This window comes from Oncorhynchus mykiss, chromosome 25, assembly GCF_057628025.1.
Source record: "Oncorhynchus mykiss isolate SJ-2025 chromosome 25, ASM5762802v1, whole genome shotgun sequence".
Taxonomy (NCBI): domain Eukaryota; kingdom Metazoa; phylum Chordata; class Actinopteri; order Salmoniformes; family Salmonidae; genus Oncorhynchus; species Oncorhynchus mykiss.
In genome coordinates this window covers 81,227,077-81,239,034 of record NC_143046.1, presented here as the reverse complement: position 1 = coordinate 81,239,034, position 11,958 = coordinate 81,227,077, and the positions used below count along the sequence as shown (strand labels likewise).

The following is an 11,958-nucleotide window of genomic DNA, read 5'->3' as shown; positions in this document are numbered from 1 at the left end:
CCCTGCCCTCATACCACCCCCAACCTGCCCTCATACCACCCCCCACCCCTGCCCTTATACCACCCCCACCCCTGCCCTCATACCACCCCCCACCCCTGCCCTTATACCACCCCCACCCCTGCCCTTATACCACCCCCACCCCTGCCCTCATACCACCCCCCACTCTTGCCCTCATACCACCCCCCACCCCTACCCTCATACCACCCCCCACCCCTGCCCTCATACCACCCCAATCCTGCCCTCATACCACCCACACCCCTGCCCTCATACCACCCCCCACCCCTGCCCTCATACCACCCTCCAACCCTGCCCTCATACCACTCCCACCCCTGCCCTCATACCACCCTCCAACACTGCCCTCATACCACCCCCACCCCTGCCCTCATACCACCCCTGCCCTCATACCACCCCCCACCCCTGCCCTTATACCACCCCCACCCCTGCCCTCATACCACCCCCCACCCCTGCCCTTATACCACCCCCACCCCTGCCCTCATACCACCCCCCACCCCTGCCCTTATACCACCCCTCACCCCTGCCCTCATACCACCCCCACCCCAGCCCTCATACCACCCCCACCTCTGCCCTCATACCACTCTGCACCCCTGCCCTTATACCACCCCCACCCCTGCCCTCATACCACCCACCACTTCTGCCCTCATACCACCCTCCAGCCCTGCCCTCATACCACCCTCCACCCCTGCCCTTATACCACCCTCCAGCCATGCCCTTATACCACCCTCCAGCCATGCCCTCATACCACCCTCCAGCCCTGCCCTTATACCACCCTCCAGCCCTGCCCTCATACCACCCTCCAGCCCTGCCCTTATACCACCCTCCAGCCCTGCCCTTATACCACCCTCCAGCCCTGCCCTCATACCACCCTCTAGCCCTGCCCTCATACCACCCTCTAGCCCTGCCCTCATACCATCCTCCAGCCCTGCCCTCATACCATCCTCCAGCCCTGCCCTCATACCACCCTCCAGCCCTGCCCTCATACCACCCTCCAGCCCTGCCCTCATACCACCCTCCAGCCCTGCCCTCATACCACCCTCCAGCCCTGCCCTCATACCACCCTCCAGTCCTGCCCTCGTTATCTTCATGCCTTTATAAACCACATGTAATGTGGAAAGGGAGGTCTAGTGTCGCTGCAGCTGCTTCCTCCTTGATTCTTGATTCAATTGAAAACTTTCCAAGAATAACTGAAACACACAAGGTTTAAAGACAAATACAGTAGCTCCTGGGAAAGTGGATTCCATTAATACAGGTGGATAACACCCCCTTTCCATATTTGAGCTGGACTGTGGTTGGAGGAGAGCTGGTAAAGTAAGGTACAGGTGAAAGAGGGTGGGGCCTGACGTGTGTGTGTGTGTGTGTGTGTGTGTGTGTGTGTCTGTCTTCAGGGGCAGAGAGGACACACCCTCTCTCACCTCACCTGTGATTGAAGTGAGCTCATATCTCTACTGGCAGGGCCGTGACTGAACTGAGGGCCAAGCACTGAGCCCAGGGGCCAGCAACTGGCACTTAAAGGATCTGTCAAGATAAGTAATTAACCTTAAAAACACACACACACAAACACACACACACACACACAAACACACAAACACACAAACACACACACAAACACACACACACACACAAACACACACACAAACACACACACACACACACACACAAACACACAAACGCACACACAAACACACACACAAACACACACACAAACACACACACACACACACACACACACACACACACACACACACACACACACACACACACACACACAAACACACACACACAAACAAGTATGGGTTTCTGACAGACACAGAAAAGGTGAGGGATGCAGTGTAAGGAGATGATGAAGAAATCCCTTCAAGGCTGTAATGTCATTGACAATTTAAAAACAGAAGAAAGCAAATTCCATGAAGATGACGTGAAACAGGAAATTGTCTTAAAGGCCCATCTGAACATGTGGTATGTATGGTAACTGATATTTCTGCTTGTGCTCAAGCCTAACATCCCTTTTAGAGTACCGCTGATGCATTCCCCATTGTCTGTTATCTCGCGCTGTCACGTGTAATTTGAGTTGCCTCTTTTTTCATGCTCAGATGAGAGCTCGCATCTGTATTAGTTAGCGATATTGATTATTTATGTTCATGCTTAGACCGAGGCATCTCTTATTTTGCCTAAAAAACACTGTTTAATTTGTACCATTACTACCGCCATGTCTAGGCCTAGGACAGTGGTTGCCAACCTGTGGTTCCTCTTTTCTTTAAGGAACTCAATTTTGAAAGTTGTAATATTAGAATGCACAAGTGGAAATTGTAGACCTTAGAGAGCTCTTTATAACTTGTCAGAAACGTCCAGATCAACTACCCCCAAGTCAGCTAACGTTTGTTTTTATCTACGTGTTTACGCCCATAGATGTTGTCGTAATGTTCGAGTCACTCAAATATCACACGAATACACATAAGACATGGCAAAATGTATAGAATTACAAGAAAATTAGCTTTACAACTGCAAATTGTTCTCTGTGCCCCATGACAAAATGTGTAGAATTGCAGGGAATAAACTTTAAACCTGCAAAATGTTCTCTCCACCAACAAGAGAGTTGTGAACAGTTTGTGTCATGAACAGTGCTTGTGGCCTTTGAAACAGACGTGGCGTTTGGGAGCCCCTGGCCTGGGCTACCCACCAGTTTGAGAATCTCATGTTCTAGAGAGCGCGCACTTCACCCACGTAGGCCTAGATCACCGCCCATTCTGAAATGTCAGTGACATAATATTACGTTTTGTACTATTTATTACTTTTTTTTAATGTTAAATAAATGCTTATTGTAGCCTATCTAGTTTTAAGGTGATATTTAAGCCATTTGCTCTTGTTGGTCGGGTTGGTTGGTCTGGTGTAGAGCTCTTGCTTTAGCTCATGTATGTGTGAGTGTTTAAGTTTTTGCCTAGGCCTACTTTGGATGATTTTTTAAAACTTTAACCATTTTTGATGCCAAACTACAACTATTTTTGGAATTGAATTAGTGGGCCTACACTGTAGACCTAAATAAAACCAGAAGCCCCCAAACTGTGTGTTCCGAAACCCAACCTGCAACTGGCCTCTGACAAAAAAACCCAGCTGATCTCATTATTTTGTAGTGAAAGAGCGACACTGTGTGGCAGAACAACGTTAATGCACTGCAACACTGTGCAGCTTGAGGTGGGCGAGAATGAGAAATGTCAAATCAAATCAAATTTTATTGTCACATGCACCGAATACAACAGGTATTCACAGGTATTCAGGTATTCACCTTTCAGTGAAAGGCTTACTTACAAGCCCTTAACCAACAATGCCGTTTTAAGAAAAATACAAAAAAATGTAAGATATAAAGTAACAAATAATTCAAGAGCAGCAGTAAAATAACAATAGCGAGGCTATATACAGGGGGTAACCGGTACAGAGTTGATGTGTGGGGGCACCGGTTAGTTGAGATAATTGAGGTAATATATACATGTGGGTAGAGTTAATAAAGTGAAGTGACTCATGCATAGATAATAACAGTTAGTAGCAGCAGAGTAATGGGGGGGCCAATGCAAGTAGTCTGGGTAGCCATTTGATTAGATGTTCAGTGTCTTAAGGCTTGGGGCTAGAAGCTGTTTAGAAGCCTCGTGGACCTAGACTTGGTGCTCCGGTACCGCTTGCCGTGTGGATGTAAAGAGAACAGTCTATGACTAGGGTGGCTGGAGTCTTTGACCATTTTTACCGCCTTCTTCTGACACCGCCTGGTATAGAGGTCCTGGATGGCAGGAAGCTTGGCCCCAGTGATGTACTGGGCCATACACACTACCCTCTCTAGTGCCTTGCGGTCAGAGGCCGAGCAGTTGCCATACCAGGCAGTGATGCAACCAGTCAGGATGCTCTCAAACTTTTGAGGATCTGAGGACCCATGCCAAATCTTTTCAGTCTCTTGAGGGGGAATAGGTGTTGTTGTGCCCTCTTCACGACTGTCTTGGTGTGCTTGGACCATGTTAGTTTGTTGGTGATGTGGACACCAAGGAACTTGAAGCTCTCAACCTGCTCCACTACAGCCCCGTCGATGAGAATGGCGGCATGCTCGGTCCTCCTTTTCCTGTAGTTCACAATCATCCTCCTTGATCACGTTAAGGGAGAGGTTGTTGTTCTGGCACCACACGGCCAGGTCTCTGACTTTCTCCCTATATGCTGTCTTGTCGTTGTTGGTGATCAGGCCTACCACTGTTGTGTCATCGGCAAACTTAACGATGGTGTTGGAGTCGTGTCTGTCCGTTCTGTCATGAGAGAACAGAGAGTACAGGAGGAAAATGAGCACGCACCCCTGAGTGGCCCCCGTGTTAAGGATCAGCGTGGCGGATGTGTTGTTACCTACCCTTACCACCTGGGGGCGGCCCGTCAGGAAGTCCAGGATCCAGTTGTAGAGGGAGGTGTTTAGTCCCAGGGTCCTTAGCTTAGTGATGAGCTTTGAGGGCACTATGGTGTTGAACGCTGAGCTGTAGTCAATGAATAGCATTCTCACATAGGTGTTCCTTTTGTCCATGTGGGATAGGGCATCGTGTAGTGCAATAGTGATTGCATCATCTGTGGATCTGTTGGGGCTGTATGCAAATTGGAGTGGGTCTAGGGTTTCTGGGATAATGGTGTTGATGTGAGCCATGACCAGCCATTCAAAGCACTTAATGGCTACATATTTGAGTGCTATGGGTCGGTATTAATTTAGGCAGGTTACCTTAGTGTTCTTGGGCACAGGGAGCATAGAAGTAATTTACCTCATCTGGTAGGCTCATGTCACTGTGCTTCACTTTGTAGTCTGTCATACTTTGCAAGCCCTGCCATATCCAATGAGCGTCGCAGCCAATGTAGTACAGTACAATTCTATCTTAGTTCTGTATTGACGCATCGCCTGTTTGATGGTTCGTCGGAGGGCATAGCAGGGTTTTCCTATAAGCTCCCGGGTTAGAGTCCCACTCCTTGAAAGCGGAAGCTCTACCCTTTAGCTCAGTGTAGATGTTGCCTGTAATCCATGGCTTTGGGTTGGGGTATGTACGTACAGTCACTGTGAGGACGACATCATCGATGCACTTATTGATGGAGTCAGTGACTGATGTGGTGTACTCCTCAATGCCATCGGAAGAATCACGGAACATATTCCAGTCTGTGCTAGCAAAACAGTCCTGTAGTTTAGCATCTGCTTCATCTGACCACTTTTCTATTAACCGAGTCACTGGTGCTTCCTGCTTTAATTATTGCTTGTAAGCAGGAATCGGGAGGATAGAATATTGGTCCGATTTGCCAAATGGAGGGGGAGGGAGGGCTTTGTACGCATCTCTGTGTGGAGTAAATGTGGTCTAGAGGGAGAGCTTTGTATGCATCTCTGTGTGGGTAGTAAATGTGGTCTAGAGTTTTTTCCCCCTCTGGTTGCACATTTAACATGCTGATAGATTTAAGTTCCCTGCATTAACGTCCCTGTCCACTAGGAGTGCCGCCTCTGGATAGTAAAGTTCATCATATACTGTATGTAGGATAACTGCATTGTGTACTTTCTAAATGACCACATGATTTGAGCCGAGGAAATATGACTTTCCCATTTATCCTGTTTCACATCTATCTTAGCTTTTTTTAATCGTTTTGGTACTATTTTCACAAGTATGTGGTAAAATGTCACAACTCATAGTACAAAACTCAAAACAGATCATCAAAAATGCTGGATTTTTTTTCAAAACTTTAAGCACATTTTCAATTGACTAAGTACAACACACTAAATCACACAATAACCTTTTCACCAAAACTAATCAGTGTTTCATCTAGAAATACCTTTCATATAATGTAATTGCCTTTCACAATGCAATGCTCACAATACTTTCCATATGATTCTCTTCTCATTTGTTTAAACACATTTCACTTAATACAACTGTGCTTAATGGTTAATCACTTAAACGTTTGGTAAACATATAGATTATAAACTGGTTTGTCTACTATATGGAGATAGGTCCACAGACGACGCAATCGCAACCACACTGCACACTGCCCTAACCCATCTGGACAAGAGGAATACCTATGTGAGAATGTTGTTCATCGACTACAGCTCAGCATTTAACACCATAGTACCCTCCAAACTCGACCCCGGCCTGTGCAACTGGGTACTAGACTTCCTGACGGGAAGCCCCCAGGTGGTGAGGGTAGGTAACAACATCTCCACCCCGCTGATCCTCAACACTGGGGCCCCACAAGGGTGCGTTCTGAGCCCTCTCCTGTACTCCCTGTTCATCCACGACTGCGTGGCCATGCACGCCTCCAACTCAATCATCAAGTTTGCAGACGACACTACAGAGGTAGGCTTGATTACCAACTACGACGAGACAGCCTACAGGGAGGAGGTGAGGGCCCTCGGAGTGTGGTGTCAGGAAAATAACCTCACACTCAACGTCAACAAAACAAAGGAGATGATTGTGGACTTCAGGAAAAAGCAGAGGGAGCACCCCCCTATCCACATCGACAGGACAGTAGTCAACTTCAAATAATATTTTTGCAGGAATCTCCTTGCGAATGATTTTGCCGAAGATTGTATCACCCCCGGGCTGGGCAACCAAAGTTTTAAGTTCCTCGGGGTACACATCACGGACAAAACTGAATTGGTCCAACCACACAGACAGCGTCGTGAAGAAGGCGCAGCAGCGCCTCTTCAACCTCAGAAGGCTGAAGAAATTTGGCATGTCACCAAAAACACTCACAAACTTCTACAGATGCACAATCGAGAGCATCCTGTCGGGCTGTATCACCGTCTGGTACGGCAACTGCTCCGCCCACAACCGTAAGGCTCTCCAGAGGGTAGTGAGGTCTGCACAACGCATCACCGGGGGCAAACTACCTGCCCTCCAAGACACCTACACCACCCGATGCCACAGGAAGGCCATAAAGATCATCAAGGACCCCGCTATCATCCAGAAGGTGAGGTCAGTACAGGTGCATCAAAGCTGGGACCGAGAGACTGAAAAACATATCTCAAGGCCATCAGACTGTTAAACAGCCACCACTAACATTGAGTGGCTGCTGCCAACACACTGACTCCATATATCTTTATGTACATATACTTTATCCCTTCACACTTGTGTGTATAAGACAGTAGTTTTGGAATTGTTAGGTTAGATTACTCGTTGGTTATTACTGCATTGTCGGAACTAGAAGCACAAGCATTTCGCTACACTAGCATTAACAACTGCTAACCATGTGTATGTGACAAATACATTTGATTTGATCTGAGACTGTAGTGAAGCGAAGTGGTTATTTACCCAACTCACAAATGTATTTTATAAAGTTATTTTGAAATCACCAGTTGTCATTGAGTGCTTTACAGATACCCAGCCTAAAACCAAAGAGCAACAGATTTTATGGTCAAATAAATACATTTATTCCACAAACTATACACAATACACTGTTAATATGTGTGATATAATACAGCGCAGTAATTCATAATATTTTTTTGTTTTTGTCGAACCATGAAAACTAAAGTTTGGAAATAAGTACACCTGACAATAACTTTGTTACATGCATACTAAGTCTTAGGTTTATGTGGTGAGAGATCAGCCTCTCCCCCACCATCACTAAACATGCAGACACACACACACACACACACTTTCCATTGCATATTTCATTTGTGTGGCTTGTAAATTCTCATTACTATAATTGTATCATCAAAGCAATGGATTTCTTGTATAAAGAGATTTGCAGCACCCAATGTTCTAGGCCTACTGACATATACCGGTAGTTGTAAATTAGACTCAAATAACCAGTTAGGGCCTACATGTTTGAATACATTTTTAAATCAAAAACATAAATACCTTTGGTGCAATTTTCACAAACATGTGGTACATTTTCACAAACATGTGGTACATTTTCACAAACATGTGGTACATTTTCACAAACATGTGGTACATTTTCACAAACACGTGGTACATTTTCACAAACATGTGGTACATTTTCACAAACATGTGGTACATTTTCACAAACATGTGGTACATTTTCACAAACATGTGGTACATTTTCACAAACACGTGGTACATTTTCACAAACACGTGGTACATTTTCACAACTGTTTAACAAAACTCAAAACAGATAATCAAAAAGGCAGTTGTTTCAAAACTAGAAGCTCATTTTGAATTGCCTAAGTACAACACACAGAATGATACAATCACTTTTTCACCAAACAATCTGTGTTTCATCTACAAATACATATTTACGCATTGCAAGACATGCTCATATACGGGTAATTTCGTTTCACAATGCAGTGCTCACATGACTTTTTATATCATGCTCGTCTCTTTTGTTAAAATACATTATCCTATTACTTAATCCGACTGCTCTTAATTGCTCATCACTGAACAGTTTGTTAAACCTATAGATTTGAAAGTGTTTTGTCTACCACAGATGTTGTACATAATGACAATGTATGTCTGTAAACTAGAAACACATAAAGTATGATATGCTGTATACTATAACGCACAATGATGATGACTAGGATTTGACTTCACAGTAAGTTTATAAAAATCTGATATTAACAAGATCAGAGATGTGATGTATGTAACAACTGCATCCCCTATACAGTAAATGTGTGTCCAGAATGAAGTTGCTGGGGTCGTTTTGATGGGGGGGGGGTCACACCGCTTAAATAAAATTGCATTGTAACTGTAATATATTTAATTTACATAGCATGCGTTTTTATCCAAAGTGACAACAGTGAGTCTGAAGATTTTCATCTGTGACCCCAATGGGAATTGAACCCACAACTCTGGTGTTGCTTGTGCCGTGCTCTTATGAACTGAGCCACGTGCAGGACCACTATAATACTTATAATTACAATTCAATACTGTAAAATACAATACATGATTACAATACAGGTAGAAGATGTATGATTGCAATCCCCATGAGCGTACCAGCCTCATTCAGGCCATGGATGCAGTGACACCAAATCCAGAACTAAGGCTTGGATTCACCATGACAAAATGTTTTTCTCCACGAGCATGAACAATGAGGACATTTACTGCCATGTCGGTATGAGCCTATGGCCAAATTCTCAAGACAACCTTTGATGCAAACTAATGCCTGTTAAACATTTCAATTGGTTACAATACACATACAGTATGCTGTAATGATATTTGAACAATACATTACATTTCTGCATCAATGATTGTGAAAGATGAAAGATGTCTTCCATTTTCACACCTTTGATCACACATGGTATAGAAATGATGGACATTTGAGGTTCAGTACATTTGAATGGGTAGTGCAAGTGTAATGTGAAAACAGTGTAATGTACTGTAATTTATAGTACAGTAGCATGTTACATTCAAAGGGCAATTTTTAAACATATATTTTTTGCATTTTTTACTATTGATTAACTGGTTGTTAAAATAACTAAATTGAGAAGATATCATTGTTGTGTTTTGGTGATTAGGTCAATGTTCTCATGGTATTTCACAGTAAACTGGGATCTTAGGATCAATGGTTGTGTGGTGAAAGATGTCTTCAAACAAAATGAATGCACAAAAAGTTTCACAAGTGCAGTACAGTTTGGAGTTTTGTACGAAGAGTTTTGAAAATTCCCCACATACTTGTGGAAATAGCACCAAAGCGATTGAAAAAAATATATATACTATAATCGTCATCACTTTGCATTGTTGATCTACTGCTTTTGAATCCGCGTGGCTTGAGGTAGCCTGGTTGTCCCACACACAGAATGCAATTCTATCTCTAAGGTCCCACATCTGTTTGTGCTGTCTTGTCAAATCCTATGGTTGTTGTTGGTGCCAATATAATCTCTGAAGGAACCCAGAACCAAATCTCGCACCAACTACAGGATTTGGATGTTGGGAAAGATGTGTGGTAATACAGTATTCATATGACACTTCAGATCAAGTGTTCAGGTGCAGTATCTTATCAATTCCTAGAGCACTACTCTCCTGTAGGTTTTCACCCCAACCCTAGTCTACCGCACCTGATAATCTAATAATTAGCTGGTTGATAAACTGAACCAAGTTCAGCAGGTAGCCTCGTGGTTATAGTGTTGGGCCAGTAACTGAAAGGTTGCTAGATCAAATCCCCGGGCCGACAAAGGTGAAAATATGTCATTCTGTCCCTGAACAAGGCAGTTAACCCACTGTTCCTAGGCTGTTATTGTAAATAAGAATTTGTTCTTAACTGACTTGCCTAGTTAAATAAAGGTCAAATACAATGACAAGTGGGGTTAGAGTGCAAATAAACAGGAGGGTAACTCTAGACATTGACAAGGTTCTGAACATAGAAATCCTGATTTCTTTCATTTGGAAGAACAGTAGATACAGCCCACAGTTAATGTAGGTACCTGAGACATCATTCATATAGCAGGCTAGGGCATGTGCAATACATACAGTACATTATAAGAGTACACCTAACTGAGTTGTAGACTACTCTAAATCAACTGCCTTTTGAAACAGACTGCAGTGCATACAGAACACTATCACTAACTTTAGAAAAACATTCGCCACATGACAATGAATTGAAGCTATTGCATTGCTTTAGGAACCATCCAAATTTGATAGTCAATACAGAATTTACTTCAGATTACAACCTGAAGCTACATAACTACAGTACTTTGAATGTTGTTAAATAAAAATTCAATGTACATTTCCCAGAAGGAAGAGTTACGATTCAGGGACCGTTTTCTGGACCCAGATTAAGCCTAGTCCTGGACTAAAAAGCACTTTCAATAGAGATTATCCCTTGAGAAGGCTTTTTAGTCCACTATTAGGGTTATCAGTGTCTTTAAAACCGGACCTCAGTGTTCTTTGCTCAGTCCTCAGTCCACTTTCAGGAAACCATTGACCTCTGTACCTCCTTGTTCAACCCGTTGTCTCCTCCCCCCTCCATCTGACTTGACGTCCTCTGTTCCGTCTGTGTCCATCCTTAGCCGCAGTGTGTTGCGTATAACCAGTTGCTCCGTCATGAACGACGCACAGAACCATGGCAGGGCGTACTCTGCCGTGATCAACCCCATGAAGTTATACTGAAAATGGGAATAATCCCAGGGACATGCCCCGAACTGGGTCAACAACAGCCCTGTACTGAACTCCCAGATGTACGTCCATAGGGTGTAGATGAGGCATCGCAGCAGCAGGGGGCAGTGGAGAGCTCGGAGGGTCAGATACATGTGCTCCACAATGAGGATGCAGGTCCCGTAGATGAACAGAGCCCACACACTGGTAACACCAGGGAACTTCCAGTCGCGGTTGACCACAAACTCCCAGGCGGCGGTGAACATGACCTCACAGAAGTAGCCGTGGATGGCGTACAGGTACCAGCGACACAGGACAGTCAGAGGCACCGGCGTAGGGGCTGTGGTTGCCATTGTAGTAGGGGTGATGAGGTAGTCGTGCCTGAGAGTTTTATGCCCAAATGTCACTTTGAGACCTGAAGGATTTTCTCTTGGTCTAATGGTTGGTTTGGTGTGTGAGAGGTCCCCTGTTCAATTACACCATTATGACCATCCCTCTCCTTTTATCCCGTGGACGAGAAATACAGTTCTGAGAGGGATAAAGGAGAGAAAAGTGAGAAATACAGGTCTGAGAGGGATAAAGGAGAGAAAAGTGAGAAATACAGGTCTGATAGGGATAAAGGAGAGAAAAGTGAGAAATACAGGTCTGAGAGGGATAAAGGAGAGAAAAGTGAGAAATACAGTTCTGAGAGGGATAAAGGAGAGAAAAGTGAGAAATACAGGTCTGAGAGGGATAAAGGAGAGAAAAGTGAGAAATACAGGTCTGAGAGGGATAAAGGAGAGAAAAGTGAGAAATACAGGTCTGATAGGGATAAAGGAGAGAAAAGTGAGAAATACAGGTCTGAGAGGGATAAAGGAGAGAAAAGTGAGAAATACAGGTCTGATAGGGATAAAGGAGAGAAAAGTGAGAA

General features: G+C 44.4%; 1 protein-coding gene across 2 annotated transcripts in view; it reads right to left on the bottom strand.

Moving 5' to 3' along the window:
- Positions 1 to 7,405: 7,405 nt before the first annotated feature.
- The window catches only part of LOC110505833 (transmembrane protein 229B-like), a 34,709-nt gene continuing 30,156 nt past the window's right edge, over positions 7,406 to 11,958 (bottom strand). For both annotated transcript variants that reach the window (XM_036962930.2, XM_090221269.1), the window contains exon 2: positions 7,406 to 11,576. In XM_036962930.2, coding sequence (XP_036818825.1) covers positions 10,853 to 11,401 — 549 coding nt within the window. In that variant the 5' untranslated portion in view covers positions 11,402 to 11,576 and the 3' untranslated portion in view covers positions 7,406 to 10,852. The remainder of the gene's footprint in view (positions 11,577 to 11,958) is intronic.